Source organism: Balaenoptera ricei, chromosome 12 (assembly GCF_028023285.1).
Source record: "Balaenoptera ricei isolate mBalRic1 chromosome 12, mBalRic1.hap2, whole genome shotgun sequence".
Classification (NCBI taxonomy): domain Eukaryota; kingdom Metazoa; phylum Chordata; class Mammalia; order Artiodactyla; family Balaenopteridae; genus Balaenoptera; species Balaenoptera ricei.
This window is the reverse complement of record NC_082650.1, coordinates 22,877,010-22,903,637: the sequence shown is the minus strand read 5'-3', so window position 1 is coordinate 22,903,637 and position 26,628 is coordinate 22,877,010. Positions and strand designations below refer to the sequence as shown.

Genomic DNA, 26,628 nt, shown 5'->3' with positions numbered 1-26,628 from the left:
AGTATCCTATCTTTTTCCTTAGAATCGAGATCTAACTGCAGATTTTTCCATGTCTGTGGTAAGTATTCATCAAAAAGACAAAGATAGTAACACATCAGTAATATTCAGTGATGTAATAGCTATCATAACCTGCTTTACAGTTTCTTAAACTTCCCAGAAATCAGTTTTATTCCATGGAAGTAAAAAAGAAAGAATCAGGAATATTTCCCACATACTTATCTTTTCAGACATACCTAAAAGGAAACCAAAAAAAAAAAAAGATCACTTGACATTTCAGAGAAAACTCTAAGCTAAAGAGTCCACTGCTTTACGCGCAGACAATTCTTAGGTAACTGAGAGGCACTGAGTGTCAGAACCCTTGCCGGCCTGGCCTCCTGCTTTACTGGCACTCCTGTCTGTCTGGCTGGCTATGCTGACAGTGTAAATCAAGGGATTATCAGATTGACCACATGCCCTAGTCTTTTGTTTCTTTGTTTTTGTTTTGTTTGGGGAGGGAGAGAGGAAAGTTGACTGGAGCCCCAGAGATCTATGAAAAAAAAAAAAAAAAGACAGAAAAGGAGGAGGGGAGAGAAATGTGCAGTGATAAGTGCTTTCTGTTGTAAAAGTTGACAGAAAATAAGAGTTTGATTCTGGCAGAAACAAACTGGCAATGTGGGTCAAGGATTAACCCACAGGGATGCCGGGATAACATCTCCTGAGACATGTCTCTAAATTACATCAAAAACTTCTATGAAGGATGTGTAAGTATTATACAAGCAGCAGCAACAATTGTATGAGCCCTATCTGTTATTCTAACCTGATCTGCATGAGTGCTGAAGAATAAGGTCCTCTACATGTATGGAGAATAATATAAATATCAACCATTTACTTCAAAATATTCTGAATTTAAATAACTGTAACTAGAATAATTCAGGACGTACTTTTAGCTGTTGGTGCTTTAAAGCTGATCGCTCTCTCAATTTGACAATTGAGAAGAGAAGCTGTAATGACAACTAAATAAACATTATTTGCTTATTAAGATAGTGTGTATACTAATGAATTTAATGTTGGATTTATTATCCAATTTTTTAAAAAGGTACTAGATATACTAAGATTACCTTGATTTTATTGCAAAAGGATTACAGGGGTAAGGGATATTAATTAAATTCAAAGCTTTTTACAAGTTTCCAAAATTATTTACGTCATTAGCAACAAGTCCCTATTTGACTGTTGCACTTCATATTTTCAAAGTGAAAAGGGTAAGAAATCTCAAAATGCAGGATTTGAATTGGGCTTGATGATCTCTAAGTTTCTGTCTTTCTTCGAAACTTCATGAATCTTAAATTTTTTTAAATGTGATAATGAAAACATCCTTTAAAATATCCCCCTTTAATGTTTGTTTTCAAAAGTTTTTTTTTTTCTCCTAAAACTGTAACAGATGAAGCCTCCCACCGTGATCGGTCAATTCCACACCCTTTTCTTTGGATCGGTCCGAATGTTCTTCCTCGGGGTGTTAGGCTTTGCAGTCTATGGGAATGAGGCTTTGCACTTCAGTTGTGATCCAGACAAGAGAGAAATAAACCTCATCTGTTACAATCAGTTCAGGCCAATCACTCCACAAGTAAGTGTTTCTGTGTGCACAAATGTAAACCTTACTCTACACCAGATAAAATTGTTTTCTTTTAAATGTAAAATAATGTCATAATAAGATGAAGAATATTCTAACAGGTATTATTTCTAGAATAATTACCTTTTTTACATATTAGCTGTATATTTCAGGTAAATTAATTGGAGTTGGTCAAGAGTTTCTTCCAAGTCCAGCATTCTATTATCTACTGATGTTAGAATTATACTCCAGGCTTGTAATTAGAAAATGGAAATTGAGTAGATACTGAAATAATATATTTCATCATTATTAGTAATTGGTAGGTGATGACAGTAAAATATGACTACTTTTTCACAATTACTAAGTGTTTAAAGTTTTAAACTCTAAACATCTTGGTAATTAAATGAGATTATGTCCAGCATTACCACCTTCATTATATTATTTTTATCCTCATAAGACTTACAAAACTTAGAATTTTTAAATTAGCCTCTATTGAGGGTCAGTGAATTTTGTGTGTGTGTGTGTGTATTTTTTCATTACGTGTTGATTGATTTGACTAAGATATTTCTGACATACTTTAGGTGTTCTGGGCATAACAACTAGTGATCGTCCTGGTTCCTGGAGCTATTTTTCATCTTTATGCTGCATGTAAAAGCATCAATCAAGAATGCATTCTTCAAAAGCCCATCTACACTGTGATTTATATCCTCTCTGTTTTATTAAGAATTAGTCTAGAAGCGGTAGCATTTTGGCTTCAGATTCACCTCTTTGGTTTCCAAGTAAAACCTCTCTACCTATGTGATGCTGTGTCTCTCGGGAAAAAATTTACTACTATAAAATGCATGGTGCCAGAACACTTTGAGAAGACCATTTTTCTCATTGCAATGTATACATTTACTGTAATTACAATAGTCTTATGTGTTGCTGAGATTTTTGAGATAATATTTAGAAGATTATGCGTTCTAATTAGGCAACGACCAAAAGGTTGATTACCTACTGTCATGCCAAAATTATTTATCAACCATTTTTATTTAGTTTTATCTCATTCAGTGAGTATCTCAATTTCAAACATAAATATCTGTTTTTCAAACTAACCTCAGTGTGTCTAAAATTTATGTCTAGTATAAAATACAATACTCAGTTCTAAGGCAGAGATTCTTGAACAAAACTTTTGTTCCATTTTAATTTTGTCACACATTAGGAAATATACATGGAACTAATGTTAACTCATTTTTAAATAGTACTTTTACAGAGTTCTTTCATACACAACATCTTAATCAATCACAGTATTTTATGGCCAGAGAAACTTTTATTAACTCTTTTACACAGAGTAGAAAAATGAGGCTCAGGGAGATTAATATATGCAATCCTAGGATTCAGCTTTCCTAACTATAAAGCCATTTCCCTTTCCACTTAACTATGCAGCATAAACTTTGAGGATGTAATTATTGTTGTATTCATGTAAAATATAACTTATTTAAGTGCAAAAGTTGTCAATTAATTATTAAAAGAGTTATTCTATAATTTGATGACTAACTTGAAGAAATGGAGCACTTACATTTTTAATATTATACTTATACCGTTTTCTTGGAATTTTTAATATTAAATGGTATGGTAATATGGCCACCAAATAAATAAAAAATGCTATGGAAAATACTGTGCATGGTTTCCTTGTTGCTTGTTGGAAAAAAAACCCCTCTGTGCTCATAGATATCCTACAACTACAGTTTCTATATTCAAGATTATTGAAATAGTAAGTTATATTTATATTAAGCTAGACTTCCTAAATAGCTATGAAATGATTTCAAACGCAATTTTTTAAACTTTTTATTTTATAAAGGAGTATAGCCGATTAACAATGTTGTAATAGTTTCAGGTGTACAGCAAAGCGACTCAGCCATACATATACATGTGTCCATTCTCCCCCAGACTCCCCTCCCATCCAGGCTGCCACATAACATTGTCAAAGGTAATTTTATATTAATTCAGTGCATTTCTTTTTATCTGCCTGTCTTACCAAGAATCACGTCCATACGATATCATTTAAAAACTTTATGTAGGGCTGCCTTATACTGGTGCTTTATTAGGGAAATAAGTATAGTCAGTCAAAAACTGAGGTTTTCCATTTTTTTCTTAAGCATTATTCAACCTATGGTTGATACCATGAATTTCTACATTAATTTTTAAATCATTGAGGCTTTCTCCACAGAAAAGCACAAGAAAAAATCCAATTTACCTTCATTCAACAAATAGCTGCATAGTATCGATTATTAAACACGTACCACATTACAAGTTCAAATACAAAGATAAACAAGATGTAGTACCTTTATAAGATCATATTCTAGTGAGGGGCACAGTGGCATGACAAGAGGCTGGGGGCTGTTGGAAATAGCCCCCTCTGAAGGGAAAGACTATTTGCTCATTGTTTTTGTTTAGAATCACTGGCCCTTAGTGATAATAAACAGCAACAATGTCTAGTATGTTTTATTCTTATTTTTAAATTATCTGTAGATAATATACCCCTTATTGCCTGTACCTAGGGTGGACTGCTCCGACCAATTCTCCCACAAACACACACATCTTCAATATGGGTCATATTTTCCTGCATCTTTAGAAGGCATGTAATTTTTTATTGGATACCAGACATTGTGTGTTTTACCTTGTCGGATGCTGAATATTTTTGTCTTCTCATAAATAATTCTTAAATTTTATCGTGGGGCACAGTTAAATTACTTGGAAACAGTTGATCCTTTGTACTTCCTTTTAAGCTTTGTTAGATGGGACCAGTGTAGCCCTTACTGAAAGGCTAATTTTGCCTCGTTACTAAGGCAAAACCTTTCTGAGTGCTCTATGAGATGCCTCTTTGGTGCTTTGGAAATGTTATCTTTCCACCATTCTCAAATTCTTGAATTCCTTCCTCAAGCTGATTGACTCATTGTCTTAGCCCATTTGGGCTGCTATTACAAAATACCTAGACTGGATAGTTTATAAACAAAAGAAATTTATTTCTCATAGTTCTGGAGGATGGAAGTCTGAGATCAAGGTGCTGCATGTTCAGGTTCTGATGAGAGCCGTCTTCTGTGCTACAGACTTGTCATTGTATCCTCACATGGTGGAAAGAAGGCCAGAGAGCTCCCTAGGGTTCCTTTTATAAGGACACTAATCCCATTCATGAGGGCTCCCTCCCCATGACCTACTTACTTCCCAAAGGTCCCACCTTCTAATACCATCACATTGGAGGTTAAGATTTCCAAAATATGAATTTTGGGGGGACACAACATTCGGCCCATTGCACTCATGGTTACAACAAAAATTGCTGTAGCTACAGGAAGCAGGTTTTTGCTGTGCCCAGGGAAAGAAGGGAGAAGGGGCAAAATGACATTCTTCTTGTTTGCCTCTCAGGATTTTTCTAAGGGAAGATCATTGTTTAAAAAAACCAACAGACTTCCCTTTAATATCATTGCCCACGCACAGGCAAACAATTTGGTTTATTCTTATTCTGATTCATCCTAGGACATTGTCAAAGTATGCTCCTATTTAAGAGGATTTCTACCTTAGCTGTTGGAAAAAGTAACTATTCTCAGTTCTGTGCAAATCTTGGGTATTGTTCCTTTTAATCCTTTCAGGTAGCTCTTTTTCTGCAAAGATGTTTAAAGATGTTACACTGATCAGGACTCAGTCGAAGACCCTTTACAGATCTCTGGAGCTCTCATGCTTTGTAGCTTCTCCCTCTAAGGTAGTCTGTCCTATGAAAACTAGCCTCTTTAGCCCTGGACTCTCTCTCCTCAACTCACAAGGAGGAAGGATAGCATTTCTAAGCCACTAGAGGAACCCTGGTCACCTCTGCTTCTTTTAAGTAAACAGTCCATATTGTTATGTGTAAAGATACAGATCCTGTGAGAGTTGGTTTGGACAGTCTTTTCAATTCCTTAATGATCTATACTATTCTATGATTTCATTTTGTTAGTAACTATATCAGGATTGTTAGCACACAGCTATATACTCCTGGATAATAAATGCTACATAAAAATATAGCATTTATAAAATATAAGATATTTAAATATATGTAATATAGTTTAAAATATAAAAACTGATTTTTCTAACTAAACTGCAAATGTAGCAAAAATTAATAAGAATGTCAAAGCTAAACAAATAACTAACCACTTGAAAATATATTTAAACTTATTCCATAAAAAGTTGTTGGGTCAAATAAGGTAATTCAAACTGAAGTTTTTCAGTTTGTTTATAAATGAACAACAGTCAGAATATTACATATTAAAACCTATAAGATATTGCCAAAATTGCAGTGCATGGCCAATTGACAGTGGAAAATACATTTCTTTTTAAAAAATAAACAATAAATGTAATTCAAACAGCAAATGTGAGAACTTCAAAATAAAACTAAGGAAAAGAAAAATAATTTAATAAGGATAAAGAGAGAAAGTAATAAATTAGAAAACAAACAGCATACTATGGATAAATCCAAAATTGTTCTTGAAAAAACTATAAGTGTGGCATATCAAATCAAGTGTGGAAGTATATCCTTATAAGATTTTATAATATATATGAAGTTATATATTATCACTTGAAGTACACTGTGATAATTTAAAGATGTATACTATTAAATACAAGACAACCAGAAAAACAAAACAACAAAATTTTAGCTACTAAACCAACAAAGGAAATTAAAACATTCAATTAATCCAAAAGATGACCAAAAAGACAAAAAGGGAAAAAACCAGATGGGACAAATTGAAAACAATAACAAGGTAGTAGAACTAAACTTAAAAATATCAACAGTTACAATAAATATAAAGAACTTAGCACTCCAAACTAAAACAGGGATTTCTGACTGCATTTTTTAAAAAAATCCAGATCAAATTATTAACAAGACCCCACTTTAAATATTTAAATATTTAATATTTAAAATTTTAAATATTTTTACAAATAAATAATAATAAAAGTGGAAAAAGATATATCATGCAAACAGTAAGCATCAGAGAGCTGAATTAGCTGTATTAATATGAGAAAACTCAAGCAGATTTCAGGGCAAGGAATAATGACAGGGATAAAAGAGACATTTCATAATGATTAAAGTATAATTTCATTCGGAAGCATAACAGTTATAAATGTGTATGCCACCAGTGCCAAAATAGAAGAAGCAAAGCCTGCTAGAACTGAAAAGAGAAATAAATCCAATTATAATTAAAGATTTCAACATTCCTCATCAGTAATCAATTGACAAAGTAAAACATCAGGAAGGAAACAGAACACTTAAACATTACCAATAAGCAACTTGAACTAATTGATATTTAGAGAACACTCTTACCAGACAACAGCAGAATATACATTTTTTTCAAGTGCAAGTGTAACATTCACCAAGAAAGTTCATTTTCTGGGTCATGATAAAGTCTCAATGACTTTGTTTAATTCACAATAGAATTAAACTAGAAATTAATAAAAATAAGATATCTGAAATATGCCCAAATATTTGAGAAACTAACAATACATTTTTATTAACCCATTGATCAAAGAAGAAATTACATGGAAAATTTTAAACTACTTTAAACACAATTTATCAAAATTTGTGGAAAGCAATTAAAACAGTTCTCGACAGCATTTTAAAAGTTCTATATATTATGTTAGAAAAAAAGAATTTTTAGCTTCCACCTCAAGAAATTATTTTTAAAAACAGTTTAAATACAACTTACATAGTAGGGAAATAAAAATAAGAGCACGAAACATTGAAATAGAAAACTGAAAGACAATAGAAAAATCAATGAAAGGAAAAGCTGGTCTTTGAAAAGATTAGTAAAACTGACCAATTTCTAGCTAGACAGATTGAGATAATAAAAGAGAAAATGAAAATTACTCATATCATAAATGAAAAAAGAAAGAAACATCACAACAGAACATTTAAATGATTATAAGGAAACGCCATGAACGATATTACGCCAATAAGTTTGATAGTTAGATGAAATGGAAAAATTCCTTGAAAGACACATATTACTAAAAACTGACTCAACAATAAACAGAAAATATGAATATCTCTATACCTATTAAAGAAATTGAATTTAAAATCAGAAGCTTTCCCAGAAAAAAAACATCAGGCCCAGATAGCTTCATTGGTGAATTCCTTCAAATGTTTAAGAAATAATACTCCACAACCTCTTGTAGGAACTAGGAGGGACTATTTGCCATGTCATTTAACGAAGCCAGCATAACCTTGATATAAAAAATTCTTAGCAAAAATAGTCTAGCATATGTAATCCAGCAATATATATATAAAGATAATACATCATGTTCAAGTGGGGTTTATCCCAGGAATGAAAAGTTTTTTTAACAGTCAAAAACCAATTAATGTAATTCAACTAGATTAATGGAATAAAGGGAAAAAAATCACCTAGTCATCCTAATAGATGTGGATAAAAGCATTTGATTACATAACACCCATTTATAATGAAACAAACAAACAAAAACCCAAATCTCTCACTGTAAAATGGAACTAGCTAAACTTGATAAAAAGCATCTGGAAATATCCTATTTAATAGTGGAAGAATGAATAATTTCCCGTATAATTGGGAAAAAAGGTTTAACTTTTGTTTAACATTGAACTGAAGGCCAATAAGACTAAACAAAACAAAAATTACGTATATATTTAATATATACTTATTCAGTAAATGCAGTAAGACAAAAAATAGAAGATATACAGATTAGAAATGAAGAAATATCATCTTTAGTCACAGACCTAATCATGTAAATAAAAAGTTCTAAAGGATGTGCTAAAAGTTACTAGAATTTGTAATTAAGTTATCAAGATTAAAATTTCTGTAGAGCAATAAAAAATGAAATTTAAATTTAAAAATAAGATTTACAATAATATTCATTAAGTATGAAACAGGTAGAGATAAATTTTACAACAGATGTGCTAAACCTGTACAGTGAAAACTACAAAATGGTATTGAGAGAAATTAAAGATGTTAGGGCTTCCCTGGTGGCTCAGTGATTAAGAATCACCTGCCAATTCAGGGGACACGGGTTCGAGCCCTGGTCCGGGAAGATCCCACATGCCGCGGAGCAACTAAGCCTGTGTGCCACAACTACTGAGCCTGCGCTCTACAGCCCGTGAGCCACAGCTACTGAAGCCCGCGCGCCTAGAGCCCATGCTCCGCAACAAGAGAAGCCACCGCAATGAGAGGCCCATGCACCGCAACGAAGAGTAGCCCCCGCTCGCCGCAAATAGAGAAAAACCCACACACAGCAATGAAGACCCAAAGCAGCCAAAAATAAATTAAATAAAATAAATAAATTTATTTTTAAAAAAAGAAATTAAAGATATTTTAAATAAGTGGAACAATAAACCAAGTTCATGGTTTAGAGGCCTTAATCTTTTATAACTTTGGTCACTCCAAATTGATGTGTAGATCCAATACAATTCCAGTCAAAATCCCAGAAAGCTTTTGTAGAAATTCATAAGCTGCTTTTAAATTTTATATGGGATACAAAAGACCTAGAATAGCCAACATGATTTCAAAAAAGTAAAAGTAGACGACTTACATTATGTATTCTAAAAACTTACTACCAAGGTACAATAATCAAATCAGAGGAGGTTTGGAATGCAGATAGGCATGTTAATTACAGGAACAATAGAGACCAAAAATAGTTCAGCACATATATAGTTGCTGTTTTTTTTAATTCTCCAATTTAATTCAATGGTGCTGGAACAACCAGATATCCATGTTGAAAAAATAAACAGCAATTTTTTACCTCTACCCCTGTCTCAGCCATGGACGTGTAAATGGACCTGGCCAAGTCATTGGTCTTCTCTTTCAGTCTTCTGCTAGCAACTGTAGGGAGAAAAAAACAACTCTATTTTAGGGGATGCTAAACAATCAGAATGTGAGCCTCATATACTGGAAGACAAATTTCTACCGTAGAGGGTGTACCCAAAAGAGAGAGCTATAGGTATATACTACCCTTATTACATTGGTTGAGTCCTGTCGTTTCCCATCAAAGTATTGGTGACCACAATTAGAAAGTTTTGCTGTGAGAAGACCACGAGTACACTGCAGTCCAGGGAATAGTGCAGAACATTTAACTTTTCCCACCAAAACACCAGTCAGTTCTGGTCTCTCTCCCTTTTCTTCTTCCTGTGGTTGCTCCTATCCCCTATCTCTGCCCTCCCCTAACTTGCCAAGGTTCTAGCCCCAACCTGGAGGGTGATATCAGGTCCTTCAGCAACTGATCAGAGTTGAAAGGAAGAGAGTTAGGTCTTTCTTCATAGTAAAATATCAGTAAATACTTAATTGTAAATCATCAACTGGAAAAATCAACTTCATGTTGTTAATATTTACTTTGTTTACACTCATAATTACTAGCTGTGACCTGGTGCAAGTTAAATAAATTCTATGTGTCTCATTTTTCTTACCTGTAAAATAATGAAAATGATAAACACCTTCTTTGCAGGGTTGTAGTAAAGATTAAATGAGTTGATTTAAAGTCACTAGAAACATGCCCGATACACAGTAGATGCTTGGCAAACTGCTAGCTAGTTATTATTGCTTTGTTGTGGCAGGGAAGAGTTGAAACAATTCATATTTGGTGAATGTAACTTCAATAGCAAGAAGTGTAGTTTCTGACCAAGGCAATCAGGCTAGAGGGTCTGACTTGAAGAGAGTGGAGAAGGCTTAAAACATCAGCCATGTACTGATGATTCACTAGGGCACTGGCCCTCAAACTTGAGTGTGCCATTAATATTCCCTAAAGACCTTTTAAAACTACTGATATTTAGGATCCAACTCAGAACAGTTAAATCCGTAAGCCTGGGCGGGGGTACCTAGACATGAGCTTTTAAAAAATTTCTGGGGTGGGGCTTCCCTGGTGGCGCAGTGGTTGAGAATCTGCCTGCCAATGCAGGGGACACGGTTTCGAGCCCTGGTCTGGGAGGATCCCACCCACATGCTTTGGAGCAACTGGGGCCGTGAGCCACAACTACTGAGCCTGCGCGTCTGGAGCCTGTGCTCCGCAACAAGAGAGGCCGCGACAGTGAGAGGCCCGCGCACCGCGATGAAGAGTGGCCCCCGCTCGCCGCAACTAGAGAAAGCCCTCGCACAGAAACGAAGACCCAACACAGCCAAAAATTAATTAATTAATTAAAAAAAAAAAATTTCTGGGGTGAACTTTAAGGACAACCACAGTTGAGAATCAAGAACTAATAGGAAAGAATAAATGAGACATCATAAGGACAGAGAGATGATTCTGCTTTGCTTCATTAATTTCTCTACCAATCTAGCAACTTCTGACTGGATAGTGGGAATAGAGCAGGAGAAAGAAACCATACTATCTTTGTCTGTTCAGGCTGCTATAACAAAATGCCACAGACTGGGCAGGTTATAAACAACAGAAATCTGTTTCTCGCAGTTCTGAAAGCTGGATGGTCAAGTTCAGGTGCCAGCATGGTCAGGTTCTGGTGGGAGCCCTCTTCCAAGCTGAGGACTGCTGATTTCTCATTGTATCCGCAAATGGTGGAAGGGCAAGCTAGCTCTCTGGGGTCTCTTTTATAAGGGCATTAATCTCATTCATGAGGGCTCTGCCTGCATGACCTAATCATATGCCAAGGGCCCCACCTCCTAATATCATCACCTTGGGCATTCAGTTTCAACGTATGAATTTGGGGGAGACACAAATATTCAGTCCGTAGTACATACGTTCTCAACTGGTAATGAATGTGTTGCTGAAATTGGGGAGAATACAGAACTCAAGTTTCTTGTAAAACAGGCAGCCTGCTGACTGAGGTGATGTACTCTGCAAAAAGGGATAGACAAAAATGTGGACTGGAGACAATACAGGGACACGGAGTAGGTTCTGCTGAGGTTGGGGGTGGGGATAGGGTGGAGTGTTGATTAGAAAATAGCAGGCAGAGGGGAATTTCAGAGCTTGAGATCTTGTTTCTTGGAGATGGTGTGATTCCAATGAAAACCAGTTTTAAGATGAACTCTCAAAACTGGGGACTGAGATAAAATAAAGAAATAAAGATTAAGGTTACTGGAGGAGGTAAATAAAGTGTAAAGTCCTGATAGTATGGGCTGGAGAGGAGAGAAAAAGAACTGATGATGTCACTGATGGTAGAAGGAAAAGTTGATGCCTACCTACAATGGTATGAGTCGGCAGCATTGAGCAAGAGCTACTACCTGAACGCCTTATCTGTGCATTGACAAGATAGTAACTGTCAAATGACTGCAAATCGCTCATTACTCTCCAGAAACAAACGATCTACAAATTATGCATTCACTAGTGTATACGCTCTCCAGCTCAGAACAAAAGCTCAATTTTCTTTAAGCTTAATGTGTTAGTGTTTATGTTGAAAAAGTATCTGGTTATTTTATCCAATGTGCCCATACAGAAGAGTGTAATTTAAAATTGAAACACATCATCTCTCATCTTACGCAAGAATTGAACTTAAAGTTTCTAAAATTAGAAAAGCTTCTGTGGACGCTATTAATATAATCTGAGGTACTGGAAACGACAATTCCTGAAGGATGCCAAAGGCAATTCATGTCTTTACCTTTTCTCCCAATCAGCAAACATTATTTTCTTTTTGTTTTTCCATTTCTACCCATCCTTCAGCCACAAAAGGGGGGTCGAGGCTGGAAACAGAAGAGAAATAAAACAAAATCTCTTCTCCCTCCGGCCAGCGGCCAGCAGGGAGCGCTGGTGCCATAGGCGGTATCACCGCCAAGCTGCTCCACCTCCTCTCGGCTCTATAACTGCTACGAGCCAGGAGCACTGAGGTTGTCCCTGCTGCGAACCCGTAGTTGCCTCGGTGTCGCTGAGCAACGGGAAAATGGGCGGGATTTGCTTGCGCGTTAGTGCGCGCACCCTCCCAGACGGAAGCGGAAGTGTCGGTGGCCGGCGAGTAAGAAGGGCTTATTCCTGGAGTGGACATGGCGGCGCTTGCTCCGCTGCCCCCGCTGCCCCCGCTGCCCCCACAGTTTAAGAGCATACAGCATCATCTGAGGACGGCTCAGGAGCATGACAAGCGGGACCCTGTGGTGGCCTATTACTGTGAGTCTTTCCGAGTCGCCGCGGTCCTACTTACCCTGCGGGGCCCACACACCGCCCCCTGGTTCTTAAGGCAGGCCCCGCTCCCCTAGCTTTAGATCTGAGCTTTGACCTCTGACCCGCCCTGGGAATCCCTTGGGGCCCCTCCCTCCTCAGGGATCTCCACCTTCTCTCCGCCCCCTCGAAGGCCCCAGAAAGGCAAAACTTCAAAAGCACCATGGTGTCCACGACCTATCCAGTCTTGTGCTTAAATATTTTTAAACAGAATACTTGGGCTCATGAACTCTGGAACACACTGTTCTAAGGTTTTTTTATTCTGCATGTACAAGAGCCTCCTATCGCCGCCAGGGAATCCAGATAATAACCTGGGTAGTTAAGTAATTGAGTTGGAGCTAAAACGAAGGTAAGTGTCCCAAAGACAGTAGTGATGTGGACAAAAGGAAGATTGACTAGTTGAAACTGTAGTAATAAGTGCAGGTGAATTAGGGCAACATGCAAGCCCATTCAAAAATTCATCAATGGAGAGGAGCTGCTACAAAACAAGCACTTGGATTTGTCCATTCCCCCTTCTGCATTCAAACTACCCTGTTCCACTAATGAGAATTCATAGTCTTGATTTTGAATAATACCTGGGGTTGAGACATCTGGTAGCAATAGTCTCACTTTGGTTGACTGTGATGCTTATAATCTACAGGTGATGAAAAACACAGATTAAATTTGTTGACACTTTTTCCTTCGCAGTGAAGAGAGTAGGTCCGGTGAACTTTATTTCATATTCCATACTCTAACGTTACTGCAAATAAAACACGTGGCTAAGCAACTATAAAGCTTCTGAAAAGGATTTTTAGCCTTTTGAAGCTCAATATAATGTGTCCTCTATTGTGGACGTTATGAGATTAGCTAAAATATGGTCCACTGTCATCCCTGCCATACTCCAGGTGACCCCATTTTCATTTCTCAAATTGCAAGGCCCTTTCAGACCTCCACGTTCTTCACTGTCTTGGACCGTCTTCCTTTCTTCTCCACTTGGCAGACTCCTTATGATTCAGGGTCTAACTCAAATGTCACCACTTCTGTGGGCAGTAAGTTGATTACTCTCAAGGCTTTACCTCAGCTTGTTCAAATCGTAGCAGCATTTTTCCATTATACTTGTTTTTGAGGTTCCTCAAGTAGGGACCATTAGTCTTTCATTCAGCTTGTATTTATTGAGATTCTATCTATATGAGCATTACCAGGCACTGTGACTACAGTTCCTGCATTCATGGAACGTACATACTATGGGGTGGGGAGATGAAGCAATAAAATGAGTATATTATGTAGAATATTAGAAGGTTACAAAGAAAAATAAAGCAGGGAAAGTATAGGGAGTACCAGGAGTAGGGTGGTAGGAAGTGAGGAAGGGATTTCATTTTTAGACTGGTCAGGGAGAGCTTCATTGGGTTCACGTCTGAGCAAGACTTGAAAGGAGTGAAAGGCAGGCTTTGCATCACCGGGGAAAGAGTACTCTCCATAGAGGGGGTAACAAGCACAAGTCTTGCTTGAAGGAGGATCAAGGTGACCATTGTAACTGGAGTGATAGAGCAAGGAGAAAAACGATGTGATTAAAGTCAAAGAGGTTATCTCTTATAACAATGAAATAGGAACCCTTGATTCTGTGTAAAACTAATCCCTGTTTATGGGTTCTGTATTATATACCTTTGTGACTGCCCAGAGACCCTTTATTTCCCATGTCATTATCTTCCCTCTTTTGCTATTTCTTTCTAAACTTGCCCCAGTTTCCTTTATTTAAAAAATAAAAGGAGCTCCCACTGTGACATTCCCCTAAAGTTGCAGTCCTGTCTGCCCAGCCTCAAAGGTAAGCTTGAAATAATTGTCTGTAGTTGTCTTTACATCCTTATCTCATAGAACTTTTTCAGCCCATTGCAGTCTGGTTTTCATGCTCATTATTTCACTGTAATTGCTCTCAGCAGGGTCATGAACAAACATTTTTATTGCTAAATCCAGGTGACACTTAAAAAATATTTTTGTTATGAAACATATGCATGTTAAAGAACATATATAATCTATATAAGGAACAGTAAAATGAATGCTAATGTACTCACTATATTTGCTGCTATTAGACTTAAATGTTTGCTGATCTGACGAGTGTGAAATGATGTCTCATTCAAGTGAAATTTGCAATTCACTGAGCCTTAATAAAGTTAAGCATCTTTTCATATGTTAATTAACCATTTGTGATTTCCTTTTGAAATACCTATTTATTGCTTTTGACCGTTTTTCTATTTCATTATCTTTTCTTAATAATCTAGCTGCTGATCCTTTTGTATATGCATTGTGATTGTCTTCTCCAAGTTTATAGTTTGATTTTTCACTCGATTTATGAAATCCTTTGATGTGCAAAAGTTCTTAATTTAAAAATATGGCCAGTTTATTAATCTCTTCCTTATGGTTCATGTTCTGATTTTCTAGGCCTTGATTTCTTTTTGTATACCTTATTTGGGACTTTGGCTTCCTGAGTTTGTAGGTTGGTGTCTTTCATTAAATTTAGAAAATTTTCTACTATCATCTGTTCAAGTACTGCTTGTCTGCTATCTCTATTCTCTCCTGCAGTTTTAATTAGGTATGTGTTGCATTTTTCTCCTTTAGCTTCTTTGTCCCTTAATGCTTTCATAGTTTGTATCCATTTTCTTTCTGTGCTACATTCTGTATAATTTCTTTAGGTCTGTGTTCACCTCCACATGTCCTATTGTAGAACCCATCTGTTGAGTTTCTATTTCCATTTTTTATTTCTAGATGTTCTCTTATTTTGTTTTTAAATCAGCCTAGCCATTTCTGATAATCTTTTGTTAACTGTGTTTTTAAAACACTCTTACTTCTTTAAATGCTTTAAAAAATATTTAACGTTTATATTTGCTGTCTGATAATTCCAGTGCATGTTATATTTTAGGTGTGATTCTGCTGTCTAACAGAAGATGGCTCATGATGACTTTTTTTCCTTGTAATTTATGCTCTAGACGTACTAAACCAGTGCTCTTCAAACTTCAGTATGCAAATAATTCTACGGGAATCATTTTCACAATTCTCAACTTCTGTATGTTTCTTTCCTGACAAAGTTCCTTTGGTCAAGGTAGCAAAGTAGTATGCTTCTTCTCTTTTTTTTTTAATCATCTCCTGTTCTCAGTTGCCCTTCTCCTACTTTAAAGAAGAAGGACATACTCTGATGCCTCATTAGCATTTTTATGGTGTATTGCCCTGGAGGAGAAGGTGGAAAATACTCCAGGGTGTCCAGAAAAAAGGGACAATTCAAATAAGTTACTGGTATTAGTGAAACCCCCATTAATTAAGGTATTAGGTAGAGCTTCCTACCTTTCTCTGTCTTATTTGGAAGAAAACCAGTCAGAGCAAAGAATAAGCTTTTATTTTAAAATGCTGGGCATGAGAAAGAAAAGATGTCAAAGGAATATTCTAACATATAACTTTTTATAAGGGGAGCGGTCAAGAATGAAACTCAGAAGAAGGAGGAATTGTTCTTAGCTATTAGCAACCATTGTTTGGTCATTTTGGATCTTATCCAGAGGAGTGCAGAGGGACAGTTTGCGACCAAGATCAAGTGCAAGGGGGTGTGGGAAGGGTTAGCTGTGGGGACAAGGACATGAACGTACCACATTGGAAATTTCTCTGTATTTCAGAGTCTCTTACACTTGTATGTATATATGTTAAGGGTAACATCTCATGTTCAAAATTGGCCTGTGTTGAGGTGTTCTGAAGTTTCAAAATGGTAAGAGTTTTCATTATATGACCTTACCTTTTTGTTCTCTGTTCCTTACTAAAGTGTCATTCCGGAGGTAAGAAACAAAAGGGAAATGCTGAAGTGGGGCAGTGCCTTATTTCATCCAAGTCACAAGCTCATGTAAAGGTCTTTAGGTTATCAAAATTTTAGAATTAGAATTCAGAAATGAGGTGGGTACGTGTTAACATATTTATTCGAATTAGAGAAGTCATATTTTTCTGAAAAAAGTAAACCTCCAGTGGCTGATTGGTTTGGCTTTAACAACTGGTTTTGCCATTTATGTAAAATGGTGGACATTCTCCTTAAATGAGGTAAATCTTTAGCTCTGAAGTGTTTTGTTTTTTCAGAAATACATTTAAAACAAGTGACAAAATTAAAATATTAAAAAATTTTTTTCCTGCCAGCGGATGTTGAAATGAACAGTATTTCTGTTTTCCCAATCCTGTGTCACTGTCTTAGGATAAAAAGAAGCCTTTGAAAGAAAATGATGAGTCTTTCTTTATAAGATCTTTTCTGAATACTTCACAAGAATTGAGAAAATGAATACTCTAATGATGGGGTGACAGATTCTTTTCTAGTCTTAAAACAAATTTTGAGGCAGACCTAATTAAAATGTCAGCTAAGAGATTATTAACAATATTATTTGATGATAAGTGATGATGTGGTTTTTAGCCTATAACCCAGAAGGAATTTAAAGAATAAAGTGATTTTGCTGTGACAGAGCTTCCATTCTCATCTGCTGCTTTATATGAATGAATTTTCTCCCTTGTTAAATTCATAAAAATGAAAGTAGGAATAGAACCAATACTCTACCCTGGTTCATTATGAGGATGATTCATATTAATTCATAGATAGGCAGTTTAACTCATTATTTCATGCATTTCCAAGAAAATTGTACTATTTATACTTAATGATTATTAAAATAAATAATCATGTTGTCTTGATCAATTATACGTAATCATAATTGCCAAAACTCAATTCCAGAAGAAACATTTTAACACATAGTACCTTCTCTCACAGGAAGTTTTGTCAAAATTTCAATTTTTATATACTTTCTGTTGCAGAGCAGTATGATAGGATAATCAAGTAGGACTTTTGAGCATACAAATACATTTTTTATAATAAAATTCTATAGGATAAGTAAATAGAAATATGGGTTAAAAGAAAATACAACAGTGTATTATTTCTGACTCTTAAAAAAAGAGCTTTTTGTATCTTAAAATAGATTATAATAGATACCAAATTGCTATGGTATTTACAGTTGAAAGAGTGATATAATTTTTAGATGTCAATATTTGATGTAGTACGGAAATTACATTTTTTTACCTGTTTAAACTTCTGATGAGAAGTGGTAGATGTCAACTGAAAAATGTGTGAAGGGATACATTTCTATAAACTTAGAGCAAACAAAAATATTCTAAATTCCTAGAGCAAGGAAGAATTTTTTGTGAGAAAAAAATTCAAGATTATTTTGCTAAAGTACTTGCTGATTTATAAAAGTTCCATATTCTCTTTTATTTCTGAGGCTTTATATATGTTGCTCTCTGCTTGGAATCCCCTCTGACTTCCTCTTAAGCTAACTTATGCTTACGGACTCAGTACTTTTTGCAGATTGGTTTTCCTGACCTCATAGAATGCTCTAGAAATGGTTTCACATATGTCCCTCATCTTGATCACATTGTGTTATAACACTGTTATCTTTCTGTCTCCTGGATTCTCCTGGAGGACAGGGATTGTTACCTTTTTTTCACCTGGCACATAATTGGCATTCATAAATATTTAATGAATGCCATTGTTCTAAATATTATGAATATTCCATTCTTACTAGAATGTAAGCTCTGTGAGAGCAAGAAGTATGTCTTAGTTGAATCTCTTAACTCCTAATACAGTACCTAAGCCATGGTGGATAATTGTAAATTATGTAATTTACATGTAATATCTGTTGATTGAATAAATGAACTATACGGTAATTCTTAGTTTTTTCACATGCTCTTACTACAGTAAGGAAACGTAATGAAAAGAATTTCAAAACACAGTATTTTATGACTTGTGGGTATTAGATTAAGTCATAGATATGTCATAGGATGTGCCCATTGTGCCTCCTCCTTTCCAGTATTTTGTGATTTCCAAAAATGATTTATATCTGGCCTTAATGGGAATACTCTAGTGTTTTATCATTTTTTAAATTGTTACCTTAATATTCCTACATTTCTAAATTGTTTGATCTTTTATTTTCTTTTGAAGTCAGGAATGAGTGTTGAAATAGCATAGATCAAATTACTTTTTGACTAATATGCTTAGTGTTTACTTCTCTGAACCTTTTAATATAGTAAGTAATAACAAATTATTAAATTTACTCATATTTGGAACATCTCCTCATTCCTGGAAAGAGTCCCATTAGATTTTTTTTTCATTAAACTTTTTATTTTGAGATAATTGTAGATCCACATACAGTTGTGAGAAATAATACAGAAGATCCTGTGTGCCTTTTACCCATTGTGCCCCAATGGTAATATCTTGCAAAATTATAGTACAGTATCACAACCAGAACATTGACATTGACGCAATCCACTAATCTGATTCAGACTTCCCTAGTTTTCCATGTATTCATTTGCGTGTGCGTGTGTTTTTAGTTCTAAATAGTTTTGTCAGGTGTAGGTTCATGTATCCATCACCGTAGTGAAGATAGAGAGCAGTTTCCTAAGAAGAATCCTTCATGTTACCCTATTACAGCCAGAACTTTGTTTTGGGGGGAAGTTCTTTTTTATATTTGTCAATTTCTTACATTTAAAAAATTCGACTTGAGCTAATATTGATGTATTAAAGTTTTCTAGAATATCTTTCATATCTGTCAGATTTTCAAATTTATTAGTTAAAAATTACAAAGTTAACCTTCCCATCCTTTCCTCATACCTATCACAATCAGCCAGTCATCAAACGTTTAAAATTTTACTTATCTCCTTAGTTTCTCTGATATCATCCCCTCACCTTACATCTAAGCTATTGACATAGCTTCCTACCTTCTACTTCAAGCAGGTAATCCCTGTTGCTACTAAAAAGTTCTGCTTTAAATACTTAGTGGAAAAAAACACAGAATAAAAGAATGATAAAGTTAACTAAACATTTAGGAATTGTATGTGACGCAAACAGTACAATTAATTTATAAAAACGTTGCGTTAGGAAAAAATATTTCCAATAGATGAGAGACAAAGGACCAATATCCCTGATATATAAAACACTCATATAAATCCATTTAAAAAAAACCAAAACTAAGATCCCCATAGATAAATGGACAAAGAATATGTATGTACTACTAAAGGAGCGAATACTAGTTATTAACATTCAGGTAAGTTAAAATGGCATACCTTTTTTGGACTATAAAGTTATGACTCAGTGCAAATGAGTATATGGTGAAATTTTCATTGACGTGGCTGTGTGAGTTGGTTCAAAGTTTTAGAAAGCATTTTGTCAGAGTGTTTGGAATTGTAAAACTATCTGATGTTCAGTAATTCCAGTTTTGAAAAGCTTGTGCTTAGGAAATAATCACTAATATATTAAGAACTTTATGCAGAATTCTCTGAATGATTATTTACACATTTGTGGCAAGCTGAAAACAACCTAAATATATATCATTGTGGAAATGGTTAAGTAAGTTATGGTATATCCATTAGATAGAAAGTGATGTAATCATTTAAAAATTAGAAAGCATCTTTTGTAACATGGGAGAAAATTGATATAAAAATACAGGATATAAAATTATATATATACTACGATTTGAACTTTCTTATATGTACATAAATACATATACTTGGAGAAGAAATTGTGGCTTTTAGGTTTATGTATGGTTTTCTTTTGATTGTCTTTTATTTTTAATGTTTTCTATTCTGTAAGTGGGCATGTCTCAAATACTAAAAAACAAAAGCTTTATTAAAAGCAAAAATTTTTTTAAGGGTACTTGTGGTAGCTCCATCTGACTATCAGAAAAAATATAAGTGCCTTTAGGAGCTACTTAATGATTTGAACATGGCATCATCTTTTGTAGTTTCAATCAAACTGAATTTCATTCCGTTTCTAGAACCTTACTGACTTTCTGTTGTCTCCAAGCCTTCCAACATTGTTCTCTCTCCCCTGGTACCTCTTCCCTTCTCTACCATCCCCGCTTCAATTTTATCCTTTGGATACTAACTTGAATGTCACTTTTTCTGGGAGACCTTCTCTTAAACTCCCTAGTTTTAAGGTGCATCATCTCTGTGTCCTCATTATGCCTTGTATGGCTTTACCTAATTGCTTTTCATTTGCCTATTGTGTCTTCTAGATGGTAAACTTAAGAAGGCTGCACCCTGCTGGGAGCTCTTTATTCATTTATTGTACCAGGTAGTGCTAGGCCACTAGACGTATTTACACAATAAAGAATAGGTGCTCCAAAAATGTTAAATTGATCTGAATTTTAAGGCAACTATGGTCCCTACAGAGAACTATGGCCTTATAGCTGTCACTGAATAAAGAGGCCAGATGACTAACATTTATGTAGCTCTTGGCATTAATAACAATACTTTTCTTCAGGGTATCTGATTTGAACCTTATAGTTATCCTGGTCCTTTTATTAGTAAGTGATGGAGCCAGGACTTGAATGACAGATTCTAGATGAGAAATGGTTATATGTAAAATTGTTGATAGTAGGTAGTAATTAGAATACCACTTACAGAGTGAAGGTAAAGGCACTAGTTAAATTGGTGAAAAAGAAAGGGGGAGCAATGAAGATTCCTAATAAGTGGAAGAAATGGAGGACAGGCTTGATGTTATTAACATATCTCTGAGCTCTGTATGTCTCTCTCTGTTTTTTTTTCCTTAGTGAAGCCAGAAAATACTTGTCTCTACTAAACATGGGCACCATATGATAACTATTTTGATTCTGTGAAGTTTGGTGTTGTGGATAAAGCTAAAAGTAGAAAGACTCCTTCCTTTTAAATTTGCTTAAGTAACTAAATACATAAAGTTTCAAGTTTGTTTTTTTAAAGTTTCCTCTAGGGGGTGATATTGTACAGTTAATAGACATTCAGTGAACGTGTACAAGTGTTCTTTCAGAGTCATGTTTATATGATCATAGGAAAATTAAATGTAGTTTTCAGGAAGTTGTAAATACATATGGTATATTTCATATACAAGATATTATAAGATGCACAAGTGTAAATTTTTAATTTAGTTTAAATAAAGGCTGAAAAATATTGGATTTTTTTATTGATGGTGGATATTAGGATTAATAATCAGTTGCCTGTTATTTTTTTGTTGTTACTCATATAGAAATTGGATTTTTTAATGACAGATAAGCTTAACTAAGCCAATAAAGATAAGCAGTGGCTTTTTTTTTTTTTTTTTGCTTATTTCTGAACCTGTAACGATTAATTTGAGCCCATAGTCCTCTTATCTAAGTACTTATCATTTTTTATTATAAGCTGACTCGGGATACTTTACTGTAGCAATGACAGGTTAATAAATAGGCACAGAAAGCTGGACTACTGGCTTATCCATTAGTACTCCATTCTTTTTGTTTTTGCAAACATATATGCAGACATGCATTTTATATCATAAAATAGTCTTTTTAATAATTACTCCTTTTTTGAGTAAAGTAAATCATTTTGGTTTTAGACTCTTTCAACCTGTTTCTGAGGTTGAGGGGACAGGATCAGTGTAGTCAAGTAACTTGTCCTTATCTGTCATTGTCTTATGTTTGGCACCCATGCAAGTTTAAACCATCTGTGATAAGATTCTTTTTTTTAATGACAATTATGATTGTTCAAAGTGAAAGCTTACATCCTCTTGAGCAGCACAGGTTTCAGTGCTTGATAAATTCTCACTTTCATTCAGTTCATCATGTATTTTTCTGTGGCTTGTCCAGGTTTTTTGGTTTTTAGGTGTTTTTTAATCCCAGTTAATTGTTTCTCTTTGGAAACACTTTGGAGTCCATTGTACCTCCACTGTGGGCTTATTAGATATTCCTCTTTGTTTTAATTTTTTTAATGGTTGCTCTAGCATTTACAGTAACTTGTCACAGTCTACTATCATATAACACCTCACATATAAGGTAAGAACTTCACTTTCTTTTCTCCTGTCCTTTGCCTATAGTTGTTATGCGTTTTATTTATACATAAACCATAAACCCTAGAATATATTTTTTATTTTTTAACCATCCTTTTTAAGAAGATTCATAAAATGAGGAAATACAATTTTTAATATATTCCCACATAATTACCATTTTTAGCACTCTTCATTCCTTTGTGTAGATCATTTTAAATCTGGTATCATTTTCTTTCCTGTTGAAAAGTTTATCATTTCATTCGTAGGATTGCCACCAATTCTTTCAGCTTCTCTTGTGTGAAACAAGCTTTTATTTCATTCTTATTTTTGAAAGATATTTTTGCTGGTTAAAAAATTTTAATTTGTCAATTGTTTTTGCCACACCTCCCCACCTTTGGAGGGGAGGATTCCAATTACATGTATGTTAGAGCACTTGGTGTTTTCCCACACCTCACTGAAACTCCGGTTTTGTGTTTGTTTTTGTTTCTCTTTTCAATCCTTTTTCTCCCTGCTTTAAGTAGTTCCTATTGCTGTGTTCTGAAGTTCACTAATTTTTTCTTTTATGGTGTCTAAACTACTATTAATCCTGTCCAGTAAATTTTTTATTTCAGATAGTATATTTTTCATCTCTGGATGGTCCATTTGTGTTCCTTTGTGTATGTTCTATTTCTCTCCTCATTTTATTCATGGTTTCCATTAAATATACTTTATAATAGTTCCCCAGTATTTTAATGTCATTGTCTGCTATTTCCATTATTTTGTCATTGTTTTATCTTATCTTACTGTTTTATCTTAGGTTCACATTCTTCTGCTATTTGCCATCATTAGTCATTCTTGATTGGTAGCAGGACAGAGTGAATTAAGTTCTTGAATGTCTGTTCTTGAAGGGATTTAATGCGACCAACAATTAAGTTAATTGCTGTTCAGTTAGATTCTTTTGTGCTTTATTTTGTTTGTTTTTAGCTTTGGGGAGCAGGTCTAAAGTAGTCTTTGCTTTAGGGACAGGTTAACCCTATCACTAAAGCATATCCCTTTGGGGGTCTCTACTGAATATCCTGGGTAAGCATCTGGGGCTCTCCACTCCTTTTGGTTGGAACTTGAATGCATCCCAGCCCTGTGTGTGCTCTGGGGACAATCCAGCTCACAGCTTCTGCTCATTCTTTGGCCGTGTGGAGTTTTCTCTTTCACATGCACATGGTAGGGTTCTCCTGAGCCTCAGGTTTACCCCTATACAGATTTCTGGATTTCTTTTCTTCATAGCTTCATCCTCTTCAGAACTCTGCCCCTCAACTTACAGCTGCCTCAGTCTCCGTGAACTCCAGTCTGTTTTCTCAACTCAGCTAGAGGACTGTGCTCTGCTTTGGACTCCCCTCCTACTCCTTAGACTGGGATGTACCTCCAGGCAGAATGCTAGGCTGATATTGGTGTCACCTCATATGTTTCCTTTCTTCAGATGTCTTGGTCGTACCATGTTTGTTTCCATTGTCTGAAAACTTGTTTTGTATATTTTGTCTAGTTTTTTGGTTGTTTACAGTGAGATAGCAAATCTCACTACTCCATGTGGTCAGAATTAGAATCTGTGTTCTCATTTTAGTAATCAAATCATCACTTGGTGTTTGCTAAGTACCAGCACGGTCTTTTAGTAGGAATTCAGAAATAGCGAACTTTTTCTTAAAGCTACTGTATTATGACAGAAGCTCAAAAAAATTTGTTTAATGAAGGAATGAGTGAAGTAAATACCCTTTATTAATATATATTCATTCATACTTTGTTTTTTTTCTTTGATTTGGAGGTCCATTCACAAAAGATAATACTAACCATATAGCAGGGATTTATAATAGACTTATGAGTAGAGTAATATATTCAGTTCTATTTATTGGAATAAAATTTGCCTTTACACATCAGTGTATAGCATAATGATTCCTATTTGAGTGCTACATTAATTTAACCTATTAACTCATCACTATTCACAATTGTTTTTATACACCTTTTGTGTGTTTATATCATGCATTTCATATTTTTAGATTTCTCATGTATAAGCAAGGGTGTGTTAGAATGTTAATGTTTAGATTTAATGTTCATACCTTCAGGATTAGTAAATGTTTGTCTCCTAAATGTTTCACATTAAAGTTAGGTTGGAAAGTATTTAATCCTTTTGCAAATATGCCTCATTACTCATCTTCAAATAATATTTATTCATAAAAATAAACACATTTCCTTGATGAAATAAATCAAATATATTTTCTTATACATGATTCTAGCTACATATTTATTCTGTTTCAGTAGGTAACTTTCCATGTTAGACATTAATTTTTCGTCGTACTGCTGCTGCTACAATGAATTACTTGTCCTGAACAGAGTTCTATATGAAAGTGATGCTTTTTTCCATCCATTATGAAAAAAGATCTTTTGGTGTATTTATTAATTTTCATAAGTAGATTTAATGTCTTTTCATTTTTGTTAATATTAGAAAGTGTATCTTGTGATACAACTTAAGAATTGTAAACCATGTAAGATATTCAAAAATGTAAAAGGCCAACTTTTATCCTAAATCTTTCCGGGTCTGAGATGGTTCTTTCCAGTCCTTCGATTAAAGGTGTTGCTTTATAATAATGTCTTTGTAATTGCAAAGATTGAATATGCATGTAAGCCAAGAAAAAAATGCATGTAAGTGAAACCATTAAACTATGTTGTCATTACACTATATTTTGAGTATCAGCCATTTGTATTAAGGTTAACTTTTAAAGAACAAGAAGCTGACATTTGTTTATATTTGTGTTGTGAGGGAGATTGATGATGGTTGTGGTGATAGTGAATTGGGAATAATTTGATTTTTGCTTCAAAGGAGATACAGATAATCTTCATTTTTATTGTAAGCAACAGTAGAAGTAGTTAAGAGTAACATCAGAAACAGATTTGTACTTTCTACATACGAATAAATCACTTTCGCTTGGTAGCAAGAAAGTGCTGATTAATTTTCTGCATGTTTGCTTAATGGGCTGTTACCTATGCTGGATAACCATTTATGCCCAAAGTTGGTCCACTAAGTAGCTAACTACACTCCATAGATGGTAGGATTCATATATTGTTCACTACTTTGATAAAGTAAGGAGAAAGACCTCCTAGGGAAATCAAACTGTCAGTACTGTATTTCCTCACATTATTGTGTTATTGTGTTGACTAATAGTATATATAGATAGCGAGTAATTAATTAACGTCTACTGAATTTTCTGTGTGTGTGTTTGGGTGAGGTTTTGTTGGAAAGATGTTTGAAAAAGTCATTTGAGAGATTGGGAAGATAAGGAAATCAGTCTTACACAATTAATATAAAATGTATTCAGAGAATGGAGAAAACAGGAGAGAAGATGGTAAACAAAATAGAGAACTTTAATATTTTCAAACCAAATGTTTCACATAGGATGCAAAATGTCGGCACATCATAAAAATTTTAAACAACTGTAGCTTGTGCTCAGTTTATAGTGATGGAAAGTGTATTTTACTTTGGTCGAATAAATAATACTGAAATATTCAATTATAAAAAAAGGTATTAAGCTCATTTGAGGTTGATAATTATGGTATTTATAGTGATGCTGATCTGCCAGTGGTCTCTGTTGCTAGTATGTAGGCATAGGGAGAGAGGATAGTTGGGCTTATATATGAGTGTGCTTTTGCCAGAGGAATGTAATAAAAAGATTCAGGGATAGGAGATAGGACAATAAAGTTCAAGAAAAATCTATCATAAAATCAAAGCTGGTTGCAGAGGGAAGTTAAAGGAGAAAAGACTGGTTGTAATGAAGAAGTAGGGCAACACCAGTGAACTGGAAGCCTGTTGTAACAAGCAGAGATTAAAATTGGAAGAAAAGGAATTATGCTTAGAGTGAGTGCTTGATATACTGATATTGACAGTACAGCAGTTTGAGATGGTAATTTAGTTATAGGGTGACTGGCATGTAAAGGAGAGTACGTACAGTTATTGGAGATCATTGTTGATAAGAATTGAGAACACAGCACTGTGTATGCATAAGAAATAGATTTGCTTTTTTATCACAGAAAATTCAAAATTACAATTGCTAAGTAAAATAAGGATTTATTCCCTCATTTAAAGGAAAGTCTGCTC

General features: G+C 34.8%; 2 protein-coding genes across 3 annotated transcripts in view; both read left to right on the top strand.

Moving 5' to 3' along the window:
- The first annotated feature begins 701 nt into the window (after positions 1 to 701).
- GJE1 (gap junction protein epsilon 1) lies at positions 702 to 2,574 on the top strand. The gene is given in 3 exon segments (XM_059942096.1): positions 702 to 740; positions 1,418 to 1,600; positions 2,167 to 2,574. Coding segments are annotated over 3 exon segments (630 nt in total).
- Positions 2,575 to 12,476: 9,902 nt separating this feature from the next.
- The window catches only part of VTA1 (vesicle trafficking 1), a 72,889-nt gene continuing 58,737 nt past the window's right edge, over positions 12,477 to 26,628 (top strand). For both annotated transcript variants that reach the window (XM_059941088.1, XM_059941089.1), the window contains exon 1: positions 12,477 to 12,649. In XM_059941088.1, the coding sequence (XP_059797071.1) occupies positions 12,529 to 12,649 (121 nt within the window). In that variant the 5' untranslated portion in view covers positions 12,477 to 12,528. The remainder of the gene's footprint in view (positions 12,650 to 26,628) is intronic.